This window comes from Tursiops truncatus, chromosome 2 (genome assembly GCF_011762595.2).
Source record: "Tursiops truncatus isolate mTurTru1 chromosome 2, mTurTru1.mat.Y, whole genome shotgun sequence".
Lineage (NCBI taxonomy): Eukaryota > Metazoa > Chordata > Mammalia > Artiodactyla > Delphinidae > Tursiops > Tursiops truncatus.
The window spans coordinates 161,113,203-161,138,694 of record NC_047035.1 but is presented as its reverse complement, the minus strand read 5'-3'; the positions used below and the strand labels follow the sequence as shown (position 1 = coordinate 161,138,694).

At 36.2% G+C, this 25,492-nt stretch overlaps 1 protein-coding gene across 1 annotated transcript in view; it reads right to left on the bottom strand.

Moving 5' to 3' along the window:
- The window catches only part of MALRD1 (MAM and LDL receptor class A domain containing 1), a 661,524-nt gene that overhangs the window by 85,587 nt on the left and 550,445 nt on the right, over positions 1-25,492 (bottom strand). Inside the window, exons 35-37 of the mRNA XM_019933374.2 lie at positions 22,071-22,334; positions 13,120-13,245; positions 6,687-6,753 (exon numbers count right to left, since the gene is read on the bottom strand). Of these exons, the coding sequence (XP_019788933.2) occupies positions 6,687-6,753; positions 13,120-13,245; positions 22,071-22,334 (457 nt within the window). The remainder of the gene's footprint in view (positions 1-6,686; positions 6,754-13,119; positions 13,246-22,070; positions 22,335-25,492) is intronic.

The window sequence follows — 25,492 nt, the reverse complement described above, 5'->3', positions numbered from 1 at the left end:
CAATTCATATTTTCCTTAATGCTTTTTTTGAAAAGACTTAAGACCTTTTTTTAAAACCCTGGAGAAAATCGTAATAGATTTCTTTGGCTCTCTGCTTTCAGAAGTCTAATGCTTGACTAATCCCTTTTCCTTATTATTTGGTCTTTTTCCCTAGAGGTCATGCGGATATTTTTCTTTGGTTTAGAGCTTAATATTTTTACTAGGATATATCATGGAGTTGCTAGGTTTGTGTCAAATTTCCCAGGTAACTGTTGACCCTTTCATTATGTAAATTCAGGTTTTCTTTCATTGCTGAAAGTTTTCTTGGATTATAGTTTTAAATATTAATTCTGTTCCATTGTTTTGTTTTTCCTTTTTAGGGACTCAAACTGCAGTTGATCTTTGAACAACTTGGGGTTTAAGAGCTCCAACTCCTGCACAGTTGGAAATCCATGCATAACTTTACGGTCAGCCCTCTGCATTTGAAGTTCCACATCCTCAGATCCAAGCGTTCATGAAACGTGTTGTACTGTAGTGCATATTTTTTGGAAAAAATCTGCATGTAAGTGGACCTATAATCTGCATATAAGTTGTGTGCAGTTCAAATCCATGTTGTACAAGGGTCAACTGTACATCCATATTCTTTGTCTTCCACTTCAAATACTTTCTCTTTGATTCTTTTTACTTAATCTCATTTTCATTCCCTTGGTTATTTCCCCACCTTTGTTCACAATTCCTTAATAAATTTAATTTGAATATGTCCTCCCTTGGGAGAACTGTAATTTAGTCTTTCTTTTTTATTTAATTTTTTTCCTGAGTTCCATTGATTCTTATTCGATTCTTACTGTTTTGTTGTCCATTTGTACTTAGACTTTGAATTTCTCAATTAAGAGTTTTTTCCAATATCCTTAAATGTTTTTTCTGACAATATTTAATTTACTTTGGAGTTGGGATCTTAGAGTATTTTCTTTTTTGCTTCATCTTTCTTTCTTTCTTTCTTTCCTTCTTTCTTCGTTTTTCTCTTTCTTTCTTTTTTTGGTGGAGGAAGGAGAGTGTTCATAAGCTAAATTTTATTTTAAACAGTGGTTTTGTAGAGATGGAAATTGCATTTATTTTTCATTTCAAGCCTAGGGCTGTAATGAGGTAGTTTACAAGATCCCTAGTTTAAGAGCACCCTCTTCTGTCATTGTACAATTCCCAGAGCTTCTTTAATGGGTGACATTTTTCTTTTTTGGTATCCATGCTGTCCTACAAACTGTAGAGTAATTTCTTTTTAGTATAATGAGCACATCATAGGCTCACTCAATATATTGGGTTGGCCAAAAGATTAGTTTGGGTTTCTCCGTAAGATGTTATGGAAAAACCCAAATGAACTTTTTGGCCAACCCAATACTCCTTGCAGCACACATAGAAAGTACCCAATAGTTCCTCTGTGGTTGATAGTTTGGGTTATGGTGAGGTCATATGCTCATATCAATAATTTAAGAACATATTTAAAAGTATTGATATTTTTTCCTTGAAACTTCAGAACTTTCTATTTGTATTCATTTGTTCATCCTTCATTCAATATATCATTCAAATGGTTCTTACAATGTCAGGTACGAATTTGGTACTAGTCATGAAAAGCTATGGAAAACATACCTTTTGAAGACTATGGTCTTCAAAATGTTTGCCCACACACCCTAAAAGAGTTTTTGAAAAAACTTTGTAGTCCCTTTAATTTTAAGTCAAAGTTAAATTTTTTTCATCTTCAAGAAATTGCAAAGGATGCACTCTCCAGGCTACTATAAATAAAACTCTTAGACCGCTCAAATGTAGACACTGAAATGTAAATACCATAGTGATTGGATACACATCATCTTCCAACAAAAAATACATGAAGACATTTGCCTTTAATATTTAGAATTTTTAATAGTTCCTTTTCCTCCTTAAACTACTATTTTGATTTCCCTTTCCAACTGATTTTTATCCTTCATATTATAGATTATTTTTTAAAATTTTCAGTGAGCATAACTGTCTAAGAGTTTATCCTTACATATAGAACTAGTAAAAATTGGGAAAAACAAAATTTGATAGTCATACAAAATAAAATTGCATTGGAAATATATTTCTTAATAGGATAGGTAGGGCAGGTTTTAAATAGGTAATTTCGTAAAACAAACACTTGTAAAAAAACATAATGAGGGAAGCAATAGCGGAGCCCAGAAGGAGCAATGAGCCATTCTTCCTCGTTGGTATGGGAAAGGATTCCCAGAGAAAATGCCATTTATATTGGATCTTAAGCATTAAAAGGCATCCTTTGGGAAAATAGGGTAGAAAAAGAAAACTCTAGGCAGAGGGAACAGTGTGTGCAAAGCTTGGAGAAAGAGGAGAAGACCACCTGTCAAGGCAAAAGATCTTTTTGGACATGTTAAATTTGTGATGCCTGTTAGATATCCAGATGTGATCTGGTGTCTTTTTGGGGACTGAATTTAAGAATGTGGAATTTAGTGGAATAGGTTTGGGCTGCTGATAGATTGTATTCAAAGCCAATAAATTAACCCAAGCTTAGATGAGATCATATAGTAAGTGAGGGTAGGAAGAAAAGAGAAGAATTTCAAGCACTGAGGATTGCAGTACTACAATATTGCAGGAAAGGGAAGGAACAAGTAAAGAACACTGAGAGTGATGGCCAGTGATATCCCCCAAATCAGGTAAAGAAAAAGGGTAATTCACTCTCAAATACTCCCATGTAGAGAAGGTAAGAAATGAGAAATTACCATTTTTATTGCCTTTTAAATCCCAGGTTAAAGTGCCTTTCTAATATAAGGGTTTCCTAGAAATGGTATTTAAAATTTCCGAAAGGTATTTTTTTTTTGTCACCCGTCTATGTTTTATTTCTTTTGGATATCTAGGAATTTTTGCTTTCTGTATTTTGTTACTATGTCATTTGATACACAGAGAGTTTTGCCTATTGTAACTTTTTAGAGTGTATCATTTTAATTTAAAATGATATAGCCTTTTAAAAACAATATAGCCTTTAAAAAATGTGCTTATACTATAATTCTGTGGGGTTTTTGATATTAATAAGGTCATTACTGTGTATTTTTATTAGCCAAATCATTTTTTCTTACCTTTTGTTTCAGTCCTTCTTCTAGATATATTTCTTGTTTAAAATGAAATTAGGCATGAAATATAATATAAAATGTTTATGTAATAAGAATATATATGAAATAAATATATATAGTAAAATTCTATATATGTATATAATTATATATGTATTTTAAATCTGATGCTGCTTCCTATGTCTCTCTTTTAGCCTGGCTAACTGATTTTCTTTTCTTTCTTGTAACCTCTTTCCTGCCCTCCATATTAATTTGGAATTTATATTACATAGCTCACTCTATTTTTCTAATAAACATATTGGTATAATTGAAATAATGATCGAGCCTCCTTAAGTGAGGAATAATTTACCTCTTTCAGCTCACGGTTTGTGTCTTCAGCCCTCAAACATGCCAAGTTGTTAATGTTTCTCAAGTAATGGAAAACCATGGTTCACCTAGTAGTTTCTACTCCTGTGGATAATTACAAGTTCCCAGCAACACAAATGACCTTATACATTCTCTTTCCTCTGGATTATAGATAAAACCTTAGATTTCAAGAGGAAATCCAAAGGTTTTTGTGAGAGGCTTCCTCAGGAAACCATGAAATTCTTGTATTCACAATGGCCTGGATGAGAGGCGGGCTTTGGCCTTCTGTCCTTACTTCTTTGGGTGACAAAGACAATGAATTCCCACTCTTGGGAATAAGAGAATAGGGCTTGACATAAAGCCAAAACCTTTCCACAGTGCCCTATAGTTACTCTAAAACTATATTCTAAAGCTGTCTTCACTTAACCTTAAATCCAAAAATGAGTACCTGTATGTGACAAATGAACTGGACACTAAATTTAATTGGAAATGAATCTGACACTAAGTGCAATTAGAAATAATTTAATCATTATTTGGCATTTCATTAAGACACATTATGCTTAAAGTAAGGAATTGTGCAAGGATAAGTCAAAGGATGGGTATTGCAAGATACTGTGAAACAAAATATTCAAGAACCAAATGACCAGGACTTCCCTGGTGGCACAGTGGTTAAGAATCCCCCTGCCAACGCAGGGGACATGGGTTCCATCCCTGGTCTGTGAAGATCCCACATGCCGCAGAGTGACTAAGCCCGTGAGCCACAACTACTGAGCCTGCGCTCTAGAGCCACAACTACTGAAGCCCGTGTGCCACAACTACTCAAGCCCATGCTCCTAGAGCCCGTGCTCCGCAACAAGAGAAGCCACCAGGATGAGAAGCCTACGCTCCGCAACGAAGAGTAGCCCCTGCTCACTACAACTAGAGAAAGCCCGCACACAGCAATGAGGACCCAAGGCAGCCAAAAAATAAATAAATAAAATAAATTTACTAAAAAAAAAATAAGAACCAAATAATCTGTAGTAGGATTAATGGGGTTAATTAAATGATGACAAGCCCATATATTAAATACTATATACTACACAGCATAAAACAGTGGCATAATAATACTGATGGCTAGCATTCCTGTAATGTCTTTTATGTGTCAGGCTCTGTGCAGAATGTCTTACATATATTAACCCCTCTAAATCTCATAACTGCTCTATGAGGTAAGTGCTGTTATTTTCTCCATCTTACCAAAGAAGAAGCAGAAACACAGTCAGATTGAGGGATTTACCCAATATTAGACAGCTGGTAAGTAGTGGATCTAGAGTCATGTTTACTGACGTGGAAGAACAGCATGATATTTCATGAAGAGATTAAAAAAAACACAGCACAAAGTATACTGCAAAGTGTAATTCACATTTCAGTAAGAAATAAATGTGCGCTCGTGTGTGCATGTTTGTGAAAGGAAAGCCACATGGATATAAGCCATATACTACTCAAGAGTAGGATTTAGATGTTGGGATTTCTACTTTTTGCCTCATACACTATTTTATGCTTTTAAAAAATTTTATTGCAATACACATGTATCACTTTTGCAGTTCACAATTTAAAGAAATAAAAATTTGAATGAAGAGACTACCATATTATACTATGAAAAAAATATTCAAAAGTCTCTTTTTTTCACCCCGACATAGCAGAAAGCACTCAGTCCAGACAGTTATTTTGATGGTAATTACAGTTATTTAGCTATTTGCAAAGTATTATTTACTATCAAAAGTAACATATTAAAATACTTCATTAGCTTTCTGGTTAGTGAATTCCTTTATACATTTTGCTGCATTAATTTCCTTTCTTTGGTCCTTCTCTCTGTCAATCCTCCTGTCACATCTCCTCCCCACATTAGAGTTTTCTCACTTGAGAGAAAGAAGTTTCGAACATCACCATCTGGATTTCAATTTTTAAAGTTTATTTAAGTACATGAGGATGTTGCCAAGAACGCAAAACTCTTTGCTTGCTCAGCTGAGACTAACTACAGCGGGGAGCTTTCCTGTCTAACCATCAGGGTTAGAGAAGACAAAAATTCAAATGTCCTTACTGTAAACAGCTGACACCAAATAACATGACCCACTGATGCTTAATAAACATTTACGCCATCATTCTCAATTTCTTCCAGGAGACTTTTAGAAATTAATATTACTTATTCTGTATTGCCATCAAGTTATAGTTTGTGGTAAGTTAATTTCCATGGAAACTGATACAGGGAAAAGTATAATTTTGCTAAGATGTTGTGAGATAAATTATGTAGTGCATTTGAGAGCCAAATACTTTGAGAAACCCATTAATATTTCCATTTCAACAATGTTAAAACAGTGTTATATTTCATCATAAAATTTTTTGTTGTTGTTTTACTTGGTAGAGGTTTTTGCATTTTTTAGGGATAAACAACTTTTCCTAAAATATGAGTGTTGACTCAGAAGGATATAAGAATGTAAACAACTATTAATCAGTTTTTTTTCCAGATACTCCTGCGTGCTTTGTTATGACTTGAGTATCAACCTGAAACCATTTCTCTAATAAGCAAGGTAATATATCCATCGGTCTGTTAGACTAACAAGTCATAAACACAAATATAATGGAATATGCATCATTTCCTTTAGAATTTATGAAACAGTTTGCATAATTTCCTAAAGGGTGAGCGAAAAAAAAAATCAAGTCGTCTTTGATATGCAGTATAAATAATTCCCAGAAGAAATCACAAGGACTGTTTTTGTTTATTTTTGCTTTAAGTAGGCACGTATGTTCCTTATCTGTACCTTAACCTTAGCTACTCATAAGCATCCACTGAAAAAACCGGAAAAAGCTTCTATTTATGAATTAATTTTATCCTTGTCTTGTGAGAAAATAAAAATATGGAATTTGAAATAAAAAGGGAGATAGGAAATACAGACACTAAGTTCATCTGAAATAGGATGATACCCATATAAAACATTTTATAACCTTACATAAATATTAAAAAAAGGAATAATGAGTACTCTTAAAGCCATCTGTCCCACACAATATAAAATGTTGAGACATAAAATCATGTGAAATAACTGATATTTTTCTAAAATACACTTACATCTTCCTTTCTCTTCTTCAGACAGATAAGTGTAAATGGTGTCGTTATCCACTATTTTTACCTTAATAACCACATGTTCATTCATTAGATCAGCCTCAAGAAAAATAAAACGACAACAATACATGTTAAAAAAAAAAAAAAAAGGCAATGGTTCTTACCGACACACAGGACCGTTTTTCTCCACTACACAAGTCCCACCATTTCTGCAGTAACCTCTTGGACACTCTAAAACGAAGCATCCGAAAACCCACAGTTAATTATAAATATTACTAGGAAGAAGGAGAACGTATTACTGTTAGTCGTTGCATTAAATCTAATCATGGAGAGTAAATTGCTTCTAGTTGCTAAAAGCACAGAATTCTTTCAGGTTACTTTCCTGTACCCCCCAAATTTGTTCGATGCCGCCTGCTGTCCTGGACGTGTTCATTCTCTTTACATGCGCAGTGCTTGACCACAAGAGACTTTTTTTCTCCCGTGGATTAGGTACAATCTACTTATTTAGAATGTCTGCATGACATATTTGCGATTACCCTGAAATGTTTTCTTTACTGAAACATTTCTTCAGCTCCACACTGCTGTCACTGTACCATGGCAGATAAATGCTTTGCATGGGTGACTGTCATTTTGATAAGATGTCACTTGTGTGCACGCTCTTGTCCTAGCTCCATGTCCGTGACAGATGTCAGCACAGCTCAAATGGATCCTCGATGCCCTGGCCCTGCTTATTTTGCTGCTCGTATCATTCCTGAGTTCTAGGTTAGCATGAACATTTATTTTCAAAGGTGGTTTGTTTATAGGTTAAAAAGAAGCTAAATAGTTTCACGCAGTCACGGTTGTAGAAGTGATTAGTGATTTCAACTCTTTCCTTTACACCGTCTCCTTGTACTGTCACTACAAAATCCTGATCCATTAAGACCTGTCAATTTCCTTACTTAATCCGCTAGTTACTCTTCTTGGCTTTTTTAACACCTCCTCTCTTGTAGGAGACCATTCTTCCCCGGTTGGGCTACCATAGCTCTAATACTTGATGGAAACCTACACTGCCTTTAATTTGTAATTCAACACATCTATTCTGAGTCCCTGTTCAATGTCTGGCACTCGGCTAGGCACTGGATATGGAACGATAAATAATACAGGAAGCTTACACAGCTGTTAAGGCTGCGGGCACTGGAGCCAGACCACCTGAGTTGAAATTTCAGCTCAATTTATTAGCTGTGTGATACCGAGTAAGGTAACTAATCTCTCTGTGCCTCAGGTTTCTCTCTGTTAAACAGGGTTGAAAAACAGTTCCTATCTCACAGGGTTGTTGAGAATGTTAGAACACTAGGCTCATGGTATGTGTTTAAGAAATGCTGATCTAAAAATGATATAGGCATAGTCTCTGCTCTCACTGAACTTCCACCTTCATGGAGGATGCAAAAAAGTGACGAGGGGATTAAAATACAGTATTAAAAGTAGTCTAATTTGGGATGAATGTAACAAGGGTAATGGGAACACCAAGAGAGCACATAAGTCAAATTTGGGGAATAAGGAAAAGCTTTCTAGAAAAACTTTTACTTGGGCAGGTGTGCGTGCATGTGTGTGTGTGTGTGTGTGCGTACCTGTGTGTAAACGTAAGCATAGGGACACAGGCATGAGAAGACAGTGTGGTGTACTTGACAAACTGAGGGAAGTTCAGCCTGGTTGGATTGTTGGCAATATGAAGTATAGTAAGTATGAGAGAAGGTCAGAGACACACAGGGGCCAGATCATCTGGGTTCAGTGAGGAGTTTAAAGTTTATCCTAGGAGACCAGGATTTTAAGAAGGGAAGTAGTATGCTTTGTGCTTAGAAAGATAATTCTGGCTACAGAGTTTACAGTCAACAGAAGGGCCAAGAGTAAAATCTGAGAACACAGTTAAGTCTTTTGTAGCAAATCCAGGAATGCCTGAACGAAAGGGATGGGGTGGAAGCGTTCACAGTTGTGGGAATTTATAAGATATTTAAATGTTGGGATTGAAACATCTTGGTGATTATTTGGGAAAGTCAAGGATGATGTTCAGATATCTGACTGGGCTCCTGGTTAATTGATAGCTTGATTCCTTGAGTTGGGGGATTTATGGGAAAAGGAAGATTTTAAAGAGAAAGATGCCGTGTTGTAGGTGCCTAAGGGACATTCGAGTGGAAGTATTCAGTGGGCAGGATTTGTAGGTCTGAAGCCAAGATGAAATATTAACACACAGAGAGAAGCCATTTACTTGGGTAGGGGAAGAATGATGATCGTGAGGCATAGTAGGAAAGTAAAGAGGAGAAATAGAAAATTATGTAGGCAATATTCATTGAAGGAAAACGTGGGAGGATACGGCGTCTCGAGAGAGTCAGATTGTCATGCCAGTCTCTGCTCAGAAGGGGATACAAGAGGCATTAGGAAAGAGGAAAATAGGGAAGGAGGGAGGGTGCATTCTGGGAAAAAACTTGAAATATACCATGTATTTGGTATCTTGTTTGCTTCAAAAGTTTTCAGTGTTTTGCTTTCCCAGGGGTATATTTTCCATCTTGCCTTCCTCAAATCTTCCCATTTAACTGTAAGAAGGAAGTGCAGTGCTGGAGATGGGTGTAAAGAGCTACACCCCTTAGGCTTCGGGGGCAGACTCAGCTGAACAGAGCAAATGTGAAACTTCCTTCATAAACAAGAAATTAGCTGGTCTGACTAAAAATAGCCCATCAATATGATAAAGCATAAATAGATACATACCTTGTTAGAGGAACCATTTTATGGTTATTTTGGGCCTTAGGTACAATTTTAATCTTCCTCAAATAAGAGTTGTATTTTAGCAAAAAATCAGTAGAGTGTCTGATACTGCACAACATCAAAATATACGCAGCTGCACATTTTTTTCTGGGGTCATTAAAATTTGCTTTGATGCCTGCTTTACATCAGAATGATTCTGTGGGAATCTAAATATGTATTTTCTGGCACGAGATAGTGGAGCACAGTGGAAACAACACAGGCATTGGCTGCAATAAAGAGCGAATCCTGGTGTTTGGGTGGACAGAAGATTTGTAGATTATCTCTGCGAGAAGTTTTTCTAAGTTTCTGCCTTAGACCCAGGTTTTTTATCCAGAAGATGGGAAGACACAGTACAAGTATTTTCATCTTTCATCTACTCAAAACAATTTACAGCAGAGAGCAGATGAAATGGGGAAAGACATGGGTACACTAGGTAGTAATGAAGAGACTAAATATTTTTAGTAGATAATAGTTGGGACCTAGAAATCCATAAGTGTAATATTAGAATTAGCACTATTATTGTCTCACTGCCTTGTACCCTCTTGAATTGGTTATTATGACCATGTGTCTGGAAGCCAATAGGACTCACAGTTAACTACGTGGAAATATCATTCTGTAAAGGAGTTACATTCAATCCCACTCTGGTGTGTTACTTTGGACGAGCAGAAAAACACATATAAGCTGGACAAGTGATCAGTATAAAAATAAAAGTAACTTTTGAGCTTAAATCTAAATAATTTGCAGTTAGGCACACACACAAACATATATATATATATTTTTTTTTTCCTTCTAAATTGCGTGGAGACTAGGGAAGTGATGGCTATTCCATGATGGACTGTTGGGAAGACTGATAATCATGTGAGTTCTGGTTTTTCCCTCTGTGATACTTGGTTTAGTTAATGAGTTATGTGTTGTCGTTGGGCTAGGTATTTTAGGTATAAGGTTCATCATGTTTAAAGTGAGGATGACCTTTTTTATAGGACTGTTGGGAGGATAAAATTAAATTTATTTATAACAATTTTACACTAGTGAATCGTATGCATAAAGTATTAAATGATTGTTCTCATCCATCTCTCTGTATTTGGAGGTTCTTTGAGTTTGCCATGAAACCTAATTTCTATTACCACTGCTCTCTCTCCAAATTCTTCTTTTTCTTTTCTTTTCCCTCTTCTATCATCATGATCACCATAAACACTACTGGTTATTGAAGACTTGCTCTATGTCAGAGACTGTCCCAAGAGTTTTACTGGTGTTACTTCATTTATTCCTCACAACATTATGTGGTATATCCCATACTTACGCTTTTTTTTTTTTTTTTTACAGAGGAAGAAACTGGTCAATAATATAATGTGCTCAAGTTAATAGCAAGGGAGCACCAGATATTCATCTAAATTCTGGTCCTCTAATTCTAAAGCCTGTTAGTATAAAAATGTCAATTATTCAGTTCAGAATTTCTATCACCCCTTGTGTTTCTTGATATTATGGGATCAAGAACCCTTTTGAATTGTATGGTATTTATGCTTTGTCATGATTAAATATATATATACACAATAAGCTACATGCAGTTTCAGGAGCTCCATGGATTATAAGAGTTCAGCAGAAGCTTGTGCAGCAAACCAAATTCCTAGTGGGCACGGACTGTTTCTTTATCTTGAAATCTCAGCACAAGAACTGCAGGAGGGATTAACCATGTTTCAGAAACTTGAAGTAGCTTCACAGTACTTGTATGAGAAGTTTTGTGTTATGTTTTGGTTTGGTTTTCAAAAACTTCTGAAACTTTGTTAAGCTATATTGTTATTATTCATATATTAAGCTAATAATATCTCATCCTATAATTGTATATTTTTAGTGCCTTTCCCTAATTCTCCTTCAAACAGGTGATTATCATAATTACAGTATCACCTTAACATAACCTTTATTAACCTCTACTACTGCAAATGACTGGAAAAAGACTTTCAATTTACATTAACTCGGATGTATCCTGTTCAATAATTTGCTGTTGCCTAAGCAACCAAAAGTTGCAAATAATATGCCTTTTTAATGTAATTTGGGAATAGATAGGACTCACTGAAATATACTTAACCTGCAACACTCATGCAATGCCTGAGCTTGAGGTTTTTGTTAATGAGTTAAACCTTGAGGTGAGGGGAGACCAGATGCTCACCATCTGTTGTGTGACCACTGGGAGAATTACTGGATGCTGTAAGGACTGGCCTCATAAATGTCTATGAAATGCTGACCTTAAAAGAATATGATGCTTGAAAAGAGAGAGGAAGGTGGAATGTGCATGGGCACAGCATGGATGAGACTTAAAGGTTTTCTTAAAAACAGTGACTTTATCATATTTGATTGACAAACCAAAAAGCACAGAAAATATAAATAAGAGAATGCATAATGTAATACGGATCTTATTTCTGAGAACTGTTTCACTAGTTCTTTATTTCATTTTAACCCAATAGCTGTGGCAATATGACCTATACTTTGTAAATGAACTAAACGAATTGGTGAGTGACAGAAATGATGGACAACAAAAATGTGTTCTATATTATTACCTATAGGTTGTCTATCACGCAGGATGAATGGCAGGTCTTCTGTTTTCTGTTTCTTTGTATTTTTAAATATAGAACATGTCAAAGCAGACAATGAACTGTAACATGTTACAATATATTTGTTCTCATATAGGTCTATCCTGAAGAAAATCTCATTTTTATGTAAATACGTTTGGGTACTGGACATAAGTGGTGTGTCTTAATAGTTTCAAAGAATGGAATTATCTCATTAATATCTTTCTTACTCTGAAGAGAGTAACAGAATTTCCTTCCGGGTATCTAATATGATGTATAAGCATGCATAGTAGAGAAGTAATGCCAAAGAGCATTCATCCTCACGTATTTTATGGAATCAGATTTGTGCCCTTCTTGATTTCCCTTTGTACTCATAAAATTCAGTGCTGCACAAGTACTCATTTTTAGTAGCATAAAAAAAGATATTTTTTGCACTATGATTTTATTTGAATTATCATGCTTTTGTCACTTATAACATTCTTCTATCTTGAAAGATACAAAAATATATTCTTTCCTAGTTTTGATATGAAATATCCCCAATTTATTTAGAAAATATGATTGAATACATCTTTTATCACCAATTTATATTATTGTTTAGTTGTGACATTTACATGGCCCCTAACTATCTTTTATTTTACATATCTCCTGCACGAAATAAAAATTCAATTACTCAGGAGAGATGTTAACAATGGACTATAATAAATTAGAGACTATTAAAGCAGTTTTGATAAAAGTATAATCACAAAAACACATTATCAGATCTTATAAATGTTCTAGGGTCAGAAGAAAGAAAATGTTTAAAAGTTAGTCTGAAGTTAAATAAATTGACTTTTAAGCATGACTAGATCATGCAAATAGGGAGCTCTTATGAAGAAGTGAGAAAAATTACAATTTAAAAAAATTAATAACATATTAGATTGTGTAGGGGTTTCCCTATTATAGAAACCAGCAATTTGCATAGAAGAGATTAAATGCTAATGATGTTAAGTTATATTATATTAAATTAAAATGGTTTGATTTTTATTTCATGAACATGGTTTATGTAGAGTACACATGAATTCATTATATTATATACTTGTACATTTTTTATAAATGTAGCAAATTAATGTTAACATTCTTCCTGCCCCCAAACCAATAATAGTAATTCAATTATTCCATGCTTGATATTATTTAGAATTTCAAGTTTTAATATTTTTATTGTGTGCAGGTTAAGTTATTGGCTTATATTACAAAGAATATTTTAATGGATATACAGTACCTAAGCAGCTGGACTCATCAGGCTGGAAATCCATGCAGTCGGCAAAGCCATCACAGCGCTTGTGCACTGGGATACAGCTGTTAGAAGAGGCACACATCAAAGCTCCATCAGAACAATTTTCATTGGCTGAAAAAAAAACAATAATTATCATCGTTTTTAAAAAACAAATTTCTTCTAATAAAATAATAAGACCGTTTATTGTTTTACCCCTCATTTTGCTAGCCCTACATTTAAACTATATATTAGAGTTCTTGGTGAAGGAAACTTCAATTTATGAAATTAAAAATTTCTTCACAAAAAGTTTGTCCATAGAATCATCTCCCAGTTGTGCATTATGTCGTATTATTCGTGTATGTGTGTATAAAATGCATTGTATGTACTATATAGTCCAAACTGATTTTAGACTAGAGTCAACTTTAATAGCAAGGCAGATCTCTTTGTACTTCTGTTGCTCCCCTAACATCTCTATATTATGTGCAACTGAACTAACAGAGATTGTCATTTGTTTGAATGTTCATCCATTTCCAACTGGGTTATAAGTCATGGGTAGTCACTGGGTATCTGTTAGATCTGGGTAGTGATGCAGATCACTGCAGCCCAAGGTAATATGAGTATGTGCCTTTATAGCATTGCCAGTGCATGATGTAGGTATTTTACGAATTTCAGAGTCTCTTGTTGGCTTGATTTCAAGGGACAAGCATACATCTTGTGCATAGGACTTTGGTTGTTTCAGAAAATTGTCCTTAACAATGAACCCATCAATGATACTGACATTTCAATGGCAATCTATTTCTGCAAAGTACTTGACCTCTCTTGGATGCTACCCTTAGTCCTGTAACTGTTTTCTTGTGTTCCTTCCTCTTGCTCTCTAGTCTTTCCAGGATTATAACTTCCTGTAAGGCAGTGGACTGTTCTACACTCCTTTTATGAGTTAGGGCTAAACCAGAACCCTTCATTCCAGGCCACCATCATGCATTTCCAGTCTCCTGTTTGCTTCAGAACCTGCAAACCAGCAGGCTTGGTTCTATTCCAGTTTTGTTCCAGCCCTATATTAATCATGTCCCTGAGCCTTTTTAGGGTCATTTCTTCTATCTAGCATTGTTATGTGCTTGGAGTAGAGGGAAAGTGTCAAAGAATGAACCTACTGCACCATCTTGTCAGGATTTCTGGATCGATTTCAAAAGCACTAAATAATAATGATATTGATCTAAGCTGCATTCCTATTCCTGTTCCTTTGAGCCCTGGGTTTCTGCAGAGATATGTGGAAGGCAGCAGTGAAGAGCCAGGGCTTTCTGGCACTTACCCCAAGTTCAACAAGAATAGCTCTGCTTCTCTCTGACGCACTTAATGGTTTCATATACAATATCTTATTTGAATATTTTAACCCAAACCTATTGCCAAAAATTTAAAAAGGATTTATCTGGAAAGTTACTTCCACTAGAATAAAGACAATTAAGTTCAAATTTCTCAAGCTAAATTGATAGTTTAGAAGACTCAGGAGTAAATATTCCCATGCATGGGTCTTGCACAGATTTTGTCAGTTCGGTCACAAATTTTTCTTTTTTTAAAGTATATTTATGGGCTGGAAGGAGTTGTTTATTTGAGTTATCATAGGTTACTGACAAAGTTCAGTTTGAGAACCGCCTATCAAAATTTATTGTCAAGTGGAACATAAAAATGTTTTTTAAGGCACCCGATGTACATTGCAGCACTATTTACAATACCCACGACATGAAAACAAACTAAATGTCCATCAACAGAGGAATGGATAAAGATGTGGTACATATATACAGTGGAATATTACTCAGCCGTAAAAAAGACCAAAACAATGCCATTTGCAGCAATGTGGATGGACCTAGAGATTGTCATACTGAGTGAAGTAAGTCAGACACAGAAAGCCAAATATCATATGATATCGCTTATATGTGGAATCTTAAAAAAGGATATAAATGAACTTATTTACAAAACAGAAGTAGAGGGACAGATATAGAAAACAAACTTATGGTTACCAGAGGATAAGGAGGGAGAGGGATAAACTGGGAGATTGGGATGACATATACACACTGCTATATATAAAACAGGTAACTAATAAGAACCTACTGTATAGCACAGGGAACTCTACTCAATACTCTGTAGTGACCTATATGGGAAAAGAATCTAAAAAAAGAGTGGATATATGTATATGTATAACTGATTCACTTTGCTGTACACCTGAAACTAACACAACATTGTAAATCAGCTATACTCCAATAAAAAATTTAAAAAAAAGAGTATGTATTTCCATTGACTAAAAGTGCTGGGTCTGAAAAATTAAAGTGATACTCCTCATTGAGCAATTCTTCCTGCTAGAACATTAATTCACACCAATAAATATTATTGAGGTGCCACTATAAGTAAGACATTATGCTTAGCACTTCCACTGGTGAGTGCAGGAGAGAAATTTTTAAAAACAGTAACCAAAACATATACAGCAACAAAAGCAAGATAACAATATAAGAATGATTAATGGTTCAAAATAATAATAAGAGAAATGTCATACAGCCAGACTTAGAAAAGCATTGGTATAGATAAGTATGATAAAAATAAGAGATTCCTTTAGCATAGGGAAGTCTGTAAAGGGTGAAAGTAAGAATAGAGTCTTGAGATATGTTTTAAATTTTAATGTTTCCAGAGAATAGCCATTTAGCAGAGTGGGAATCAAGTCTACAGATTGGGAATCAATAAGTTTGATACTAGAACAGTGAGTAAAAGCAGTTTGCCTTGGACTGGGGAGTTTGTGTGAAGAGGTAGGACAGACAAATCTAAAAAATGAGGCTGAAATTGGATTGTAGAAATGGCTAAGGTGCCAGGAGAAGAGATGATCTTTAAGCTTTTCCAAAGAGTGACATAATTTAGGATATGTAATACATCAACAAGATAAATAATATTCCAAACCAAGTAAACTAAAAAATAGAATAATTTTCCAACTCCTATTAGATGAAGAGATGTTTGTAAACAATGAATGTGTGAATATATACATGCCTCAATATATCCATGTATGTGTATGTATACATATTTTCTTATCATTGTTTTTCATTGCAAGGAGCTGAGGGACCATACAAGATAATAGTTTTATGATTTTAAACAATATAATGTGTTGAAATTTGTATACAAAGATGAGACATACTCACCTACTTGTAAAGCATTATTTTGGACCCTTCTTCTCTCAGAAATACTAATCCAATCCTTAACCTAATTTCCAGTGTGACTGAGAGCTTATTTTCAAGTTGACTGTACAATGAAGAGTTCTAACTTGTAAGCGGTATAAATGCTCAACTATGGCGCAAACAGCATTGAAACACATAAAAAGTATATAAGAAAATAAATGGTTTCATTTGTAGAAAGTTTTACTTTTTTATCGAAAGTTTAGTTTAGATAGTTAAAAACTGGCCTTTCACTTTATGAAATTTGAAACTAAAATCTTAGTTTCTGTGGCATTTTAAATGGTATAACGTTAAAGTTAGTATTTATTAATTTCCTTTTGAAAGTGGGTTGAGGGCTTCCCTGGTGGTGCAGTGGTTGAGAGTCTGCCTGCCGATGCAGGGGACATGGGTTCGTGCCCCGGTCCGGGAAGATCCCACATGCCGCGGAGCAGCTAGGCCCGTGAGCCATGGCCGCTGAGCCTGCGCGTCCAGAGCCTGTGCTCCGCAACGGGAGAGGCCACAACAGTGAGAGGCCCGTGTACCGCAAAAAAAGAAAAAAAAAAAAGTGGGTTGAAAATAAATTATGTATGCAATTAATACTTATTGACACCTATACAGCAAAGGACTGAATGCAGCAAAGCAAATGGAATCATTATTTCTTTTTATCCTCCATTATTAACACATACACAACAAAAACATTTTCCAAAATTAGTCCAAATAAGTTATAAATAAAATTTATAGGAAGTTCAGGTTTCAAAATGTTGCCCTGGACAATACCTACTTTTGCCACATTCTCTTTCAAACATTATGGTTTAATGTCTATAAAAATACTTATTTCAATCTGTCATCATCCTAGAGGTTCATACTCTTTCTAATCGAAATAAACTAAGTAACACAGAGAATGTTATGGCTTTTAGCTCATTCACTCAGGTAGATGATACATTAAAGATAAACAATTCGTGAATGGCTCATCGGAGTTACTTCCATAAAGCAAAATCCCTTTTGAAGATTATAGTTGCTGCATAAGAAATATACACAAAAGTAAGGCATGTATGACTATGGGTGTATATCCATTTACTACTAAAATGAAACTCATGTATGTAGCAGATTAAGGTTTCTAACAGCAAAGAAACTATGATCTTGGCCATGGGAATAAAGGCTACAAGCCCTTCAAGGCAGACACACACGTGGCACGGAGCAGGATGGATATGTGTTCTATCCCTGAACTAAAACCAATCACTACTCTTATTGAAATATCTTAGCAGCTTAAATAATTTAAATAAAACTATAAATATAATTTAAAGTGGAAAGGATAACAATGTATTACATTTGTATTATGTACTTTACCATATTAATTCATTTAATTCTCCAATACCTCTGTAAAAAAGACTTGATCTCTATGATTTTAATGTTGAGTAAACTGAGGAACACTCTTGTTAGAAGCTGTCAGATGCAGAGGATGATCTTTACAGTGTGATGGAGAAGCACCAAAGGATGTTGAGATCCTAGCTAACAAATTGAAAGTCCAATAATAAAACTGTGGATGATCAAGGCTGGTCCACAAGTCTTAGGAGCATGATCCATTCCCAATCTTCGGAAGTGACGCTCCACTTGATAATAGTATTGACTACTATTGGGACATAAAGTTAGATAGTAGGAAAACTATGCACTTCTCCATCTGTTTTTCCCATTCTCTCTATTATTGATGGATAATGTGCCTCTCCTGAGCCATTCTCCATCTTCTCTCCCTGCTCTGAGCCCTGGGAGGTTGAACTCTAAGGATACATCAACGTGCTTCTTTGCCTTCTAGCTTTGGTTGGGTTTGCTTGATAGGTAGCACCAGCAAGACGTTGATGCAGAGAGAAGAGACTGTGAGATTACTACTGGTTAGCGGCTCCGTAACCAAACGCCACTCCTTTTAGCAGGTAGCTCTCCTTGACTCTAGATTCAGGCAACTGTTCCCTCCTCTCACATCCTTTGTTCTATGAATGATAAAAGGCCCTGCTGTTACTATTCCTTATGATTTCCCTATGCATATTATTTCCTTAATAAATAATCCCTTTATTAAAACAATCTCAACGTGCCATCTATTTCTTGTTAGGATATTGACAGATACATCTGATGAAATCAAAATCTTCTTGGTGAATAGATTGCTATCAGAGGAATATCAATGAGAAGAATGTTCCTGGTTTTGTGTTATTTTCCTATATAATTAAACCATACTTATTTTTCCATTTATTTTAGGGAACGGAAATATTTTTGGTGAAGTATCACTTCAGTGTATAAAAAAACATGTTTCCAGTGGAAAGACAACATTAAATATGAATTATTTTTAAATTTGGACTTATCACATGCTTTGTTTGAGCATTCTGATCACTAAACATGTATTTTTGCAAGAATAAAAGGCTTTCAAATATCAATTGCTATCGATTTTCCAGCATAAAATTGCAAACTTCTCAGAATTCTATTCCTACAACATTTAACTATGTGCAAGCCTCACAAAATCAACAAACCAAAGAACCAAACCTCTTATTTTATCCTAGACCCCACTCGAAATGCCAACTTCTTGAAGTTTTCTGTAGCCGGTTTCCCTCTGCCATTTCCCATCTTCTCCACAAAAGACTGACATCACAATTCTGCTCCAAGACCACCAGCAACCATTTGTGCTTTTTCCCAGTCTGTATTTTTTAGTCCTAATCTTACATGATCTCTCAGACACGTTTGAACCTTTGAATACTCTCTGATACGTAGGCTTTCTACCTTTAATTGAAGATCATCACTCTCTTTTGGTTGCCCTCCTATGTCTATGACCACATCTCCGTGTCTTTCGATGTTTGGTTTTTCTTAACAGTCCTTTACGTGTTCCTTAGGATTCTGTCTGCCACCTTACCTTTTTCCTCTCTCCATTATCTCATCTATATCCGCAGCTTGAATCATCGTATGCTGATAGCTATGAATCTTTATATATCTTCCTTTAGCTCATTCCCGAGCTCCAGACATCCATTTATAAACACATCCTGAACGTTTCACATGGATGTGCCACAGATACCATAAATACAACATGTTTAAAAATGAAGCCACATTCTTACCCTAAGAGGTCCTTCTCCTCCTATTTTTCCCAGCTCAAGGAATGGCTGATTAGCCGTCTTGTTGCCCACATCAGAAACTTGGAAACTAGTTTTGATTACTTTCTCTTCCTCTTCACTTGAATGTCTCTTAAATCTATTCATAATCTTACCTCATGCCATTAATCTACTCAATCCCTTTATATTTCCACTGTAACATCTCCTAACCAGTCCCCCAACCTCACTGCAATCCATTCCATGTACTACTTAAACACTTCTTCCTGGCATGATGGGGTGAACTCTTTAAGACCTAGTCCCTGCTTATCTCTCCCAACCTATTTCTGCAAAAGTCCCTATACCACAAACTCTACTCTAGTTATATGAAATATGTTTCAATCAAACAACTTTTTCTCTATTCTTGGAACATTCTCCACTGGAATCAAGCATCTCTACTTGCCTAATGACTACCTGTCTTTCCAAAATTGGCTCTGCAATCATTTTTCTTGTTAAAATTTATAGACTCCCTAGCACCATAGTTAGGGAGTACCCTATGTTATTCAATAACACTGTTTTTATCTCTGTCACAGAACTTATCGCATGGTATTCCAACTATCACTAATCTCCTTCACTAATATGTAATGTATCCAACAACCTGAGCTTGTACCATGTCATGTCCATCTGGATCGCCAATGTCCAATACAACATGTGGCATAAATTACATCCTTAATGAAGATTTGTGATGAAGGAAGGAAGGAAGGAAGGAAGGAGAGTTTATAAAATACCATTCTAAATAAATAGGTGAGCCCAGAAGGAGGGAAAAAAACCGTTATGCTTTCAATTGTTTGGTAAATTGTCACCATCAGATGCTTTTATTCTGTAATTTTGCTCTAGCATTTTGTCCATGGTTTATTTTCATGCAATTTTCCCTACAGAGTCCCAACTCAATAAATATTTTGGACATGGAGAGAAGCAATTCTTTTACAATGCCGTCTATTCCCAATGTGGACTTATTTCCCCTTAGAAGCAGAATTTCATATATTACTATCTCATCGAACACCAATTTTCCAACATATGTCTAAAAGTATAAGGATACAGTCCCTTCCTAAGCTTCTCTTTAAATAGCATTGTTATTTGAAGTCAAATACCATATGACTATATTGAACTTAATCTGATGTCTATCAGCCAAATTCCATTAGAGCCTTGATGGGAACAGGGATAAGTAACTTGGCTTCCTCTTCCTCATTCACCTCCATTTGTTTAACTTGCTCCTAAGAAAATATTATAAGACCTCACAAATTGGCTTTATTATAGAAAGAATATACATGTAGGAAATAACAGGGAGATAGAAAGCCAATCTCCAAACCTAAACCAGCAAAAGAAATTCACTGATTTAAGGCAAAAACCTTCAAAAATCCAAAAGTCATCTTCCTTTTCCTTTATTCATCTTCACATCTTTTCCAGTAGTTATCATAATTCTGGATGCCCACAAAAAACAGGGCACTGAAATACCCTTCTATTTCTCCCAATATCCCCCTCTTACAGTTACCTTCCAAACTTTACTGCTCCCCCCGACAAAAAAGTGGCCACTAACATAGGGCTTATGGACCTCTATCACTGCAGCCCAAATACAGCACGTTATAATGTGAAACCAAGCAAACAAGGAATTAAATAAAATGTTAGTGATGCTTTGGCTCCACCACGATTATGTACTCACCTTAAAAATTTGTGTAATTTGTATAATTACTTAATTAACACTCTTCCTTCCCTATCTGACATAGGCTAATCATAATAAAGACAGAAGTTGACGGATGCAGGACTGGGAATTTTACACTCATTCTCTCAAATCTGCACAGCCCTGTAAGTTAGGTATTACATGGATGGTAAGACTGACTCAAATAATGTTGCCCAGATTGTACAGGTAGTTAGTGATAAGGATAACGTCAACCCTAATGTCCCACAGATTTACTTCTACATTAACTCTTTCCGGTTTTTTTTTTTTTTTTTTAATCTTTGGCTGCGCTGGGTCTCCACCACTGCGCGACGGCGCCCCCGACCGCGGAGAACCCCCCTGCCGTGGAGCACGGGCTCCAGGCGCACCGGCCCCAGCAGCTGTGGCATGCAGGCTCTGCAGCCGTGGCTGGCGGGCTCCAGAGCACAGGCTCAGAAGCCACGGCGCATGCGCCAAGCCGCTCTGCGGGTCACGGCCCGAACCCGCGTCCCCCACACTGGCAGGCGGACCCCCATCTGCATTAACTCTAATGACGTAACATCTACCCAGGTCCAGGTCCTTCCCCTAGCTACATCTATTCACTACAATGGATATTTGCCCATTTGCTCGAGCCATCTTCATGGACATTTACGGTGGGAAGAAATTATAATTACATGTCTTCAATCCATTCCCACAAACATTTATTAAAAAGATAATGGATACATAAGAGCATCCCCTACATGAATGACCCAGTTGTAAATAAAAAAGGAAATCACACACATTTAACAGAGATTAGTGTGACTACAAACAAAATGTTTCCAGAAACGCTAAGCGAGGACAATATGCTTTGTTTAGCAATATAACACAAACAACTATGTTACTCCTGATACGATCGTGGTAACACTCTAGAGAACTTTACTTTATCTGTCGTGCTCTCTCTATCATTTCCAAACAGCATTTCTCCCCTGGCACACTGAGTGAATGAAAATAACTCACAGCAGCCGGATTCGTCTTCATTAAGGTGACAGTCAGGCACTCCGTCACATAGCAGGAGGGATGGGATACACTCGTTGGTAGAGCACTGGAACTTCATTTGACCACAGAGCTGAGGAGGGGGGCTGAGAGAACAATCCATTTCATCAGATCCATCTACGCAGTCTTCCTGTCCATTACATTTCCCCGAGAGGGGCACACACTGGAGTGTGTAGACACAGGAAAACTGATCAGCTTCACACGGTGACGGCTGTATTGAGACAGGACCTAAAAAGAGAGCCAGTCATTTTCACATTAGGGGAGTTATCTCTCTGTCTAGTGTTGAAACATTATAGGATACTCTCATTCTCGCATAAACATGAAACATTTAGCTAATTTAAGCAAATCAATTTTCTATTAGGAGTAATATGAACTCTAACAAAACAGGCCAACATGATTAGAGAATACACCTTATCTTAACCTCAGAAACATTTATATAAAGGGCATCATTACTGTGAAAAAATGACACTTTCAAATTAAAGAAGAAATTTTGATTCATGCTCTTAAATTTGACCATCAGATTTTCCTTGAGGAGTAAAGATACCTTTATACAGTAAGTTAGGCACTTTGAAAAGCTGCAATCACGATTTTAAAATTTAAGTAAATTGGCATTATGTCATTATGTCAGTATACAGTTTAGCAACTGTTTCTTAGCGGCCTCAGCTAGGGGAGTTTGGCTCCTGAGAACTGGGGGGACTGAGTCACAGAACTGAGGTCTGCTATGGTTTTGTCATACTGCTCTTTGCCCTTGAGTCACGATCACATTTCAAAGGTCTAAAGAGTGCAGACATGTGTAGCCATATCTAAAGTGCAGATGCAATCACAGTTTAAGCTAAGATATTACACTAGTGAGCATCTTCAGGATAATGTAATTCACACCTAACCAACCCATTTTATAGATGAGGATACTGAGGCTCACAAATTTTTAGCATCCAAAGACGTGATGTAAATTTAATGAGCTTTTATCATGTGAAACTGTTCCATAGCAATGGTTTAAGTCAACACTTAAAGCATGTGCAAAGAGTGTTGACTTGCTGCTGTTTCTAGAGGTCAGGGGATATCTGTGAACACACAGGGTTGCACTAATTTGCTGGAACGTTATTAGTGGAACAGTTCTTATACTTCGTATCGTCTCTGGGACAGATGTTGACGGGCTCATCAGTACTTTAAGGGAAAAGAAAATCGAAAGTAGTGGGGACCAGTTCAGGAACACCTTATTTTGTGTTTTTTACATTTTAAAACTACTATTATTTATGGGTAATATAAGAATGATTTGTTTTATACATAAGGGTGGTGGTGTGAATTCATTTTAGAAATGAAATTTAAAAGTTACTCTCCCTTATCACTCACTCAGTAGTGGTGACATATCTAGAATACATTTAAATTCAAACTCTGTGATGAAAGTCATGTATATAAGACAATCTTTGTTCATGGAAATAAGCATATTTAAGTGGGAGAGGGATAAATGTATGACTTTGAGACGTTTGTGTCATGTTCTTATTTACCTAAGTCATAGCAGTGCATACAATTGCAGTATTCCAATGGAAACGTTCTGAATTCAAACTTAGAAAGTAAATTGGATTTCAATTTTTATAAATTTATATGTATAACATATATATATCTTTTGATATTTAACTATTTAACCATGGTCAAATAGTTTCTCTTCATTCTTTTTATTAATCTCACATTGAAGACAGGACAGACATCCTTACTTTCATTTCTTTCTCAAATATTTTATGGACTAAACTTTCATCTTTATACACTCACCTCAAGGTTGAACCTCAACTGTAGGTTGAAAAGGCTGAATAAACGTTTTGCATGTGACGAAAATCTAGAACCAACCTTAGTAATACACCTATTACTTAGCTAAGCTAAGGTACCAACCTTTTGTTGGGAATAACAACAAAAGGGAATAATTTTCTCTATTTCAAGACAAGTTTCTCACCTTATTCAAAATGAGTTGCATGTGTGTGTTCCTTTATATTTTTGCTTACATCAGATATGCAAAGTAAAGTTCTCTCTTTTATTTGGAGGCAGCAATTCTGTTAAATTCTAGAATCATTCATATCAAAAGATATTCAAACTCACTTGTTCTAGGTCCTTCTTTACAAGAAAACTGGTGGGCTTTATTGTCTGTAGTGGATTCTGTCTTGAATTGTCCAGAGTTTTCTATCAAGGCCCTCATGCCCCCAGCTGCTGGGAGGTTACCAGATGACAGCTCACAGCTGAGTCTACCTCTAGGATTTTCCCTCTAAAGTCACACAGCCTCCCAGGATCGGCTCCCTTCATTGGCGAATTGGGGGTAAGATGGTCCAGCCCCTATGCATCAGTTTGGGACCAGTGCAGCTCCCGGGCTCCCCATGGCATCAGCGTGAGACCCCCTATGGCACCTGTATCAGAGTTCAACCCTCCCTCTGCCCAGCCCTGCTTCCTTCACTTCACAGGGGTTGTTCCTGGGAGAATTTCCGATAAACCTTTTGCATAGGAATCAGGGCCTCAGAGTTCACTTCCCTGGGAACCTAAGATACTATCCCACCATCAAAATGCATCTTGTTTTAAATTAAACACCCTCTCCACACTGTCGAATCACTTCTCAAATTTTCCGTGGAAATACTTTTGTTGCAAGAGGAACCTGAACTTGCACCCCTAAAGGGAGTCTAGGTAGACCCTTAGCCGGAAGTAGTTCTCCATAAGCTCAACATTTCTTTTAAGTCTTTTGTTTTATCTGATCAAAATTCTACATTCTACGACATAGGACATTCAAGCTTTTTCACTATAAAAGACTTCCTCCAGGAATTCAAATAAAATGAATACTCTTGGAAGATGTACTATGTATATCTTCTGAACTGAATGCCTTCTACTGCATACCCTCTTTGAGAAGTTAAGAAGGTTTCCCTAAAATTTTAATATTAACGTGTTTATTCTTGGGTATCAGCCATGGAGTTACCTAATTAAGACAGTTAATGTCTTTCTCATATAATTCTATGAAAAATGAACGATATTAATTGTTCTCTTTTATAACCTGAAAAACATTAGCACCACCTTAAATGCATATTACTAAGTGAAAACAGTCAATCTTAAAAGCCTACATATTGTCTGACTCCAGCTATATGATATTCTGGAAAAGGCAAACAGTGGATATTGTAAAATGGTCGTTGGTTACCCAGAGATGGTAGAAAGGAAGGGAGGAACAAGGGGGGACTTTTAGAGCTGTAAAACTCTTCTTTATGGCTCTGTAATGGTGGATGCATGCCATGGCACAGACTGAATGTTTACATCCCCCCCAAATTTCGTATGTTGAGACATAATTCCCAATGTGATGACATTTGGAGGTGGGGTTTTGGGAGCTGATTAGGTCATGAGAGTGGAGCCCTCAGGAATGCAAT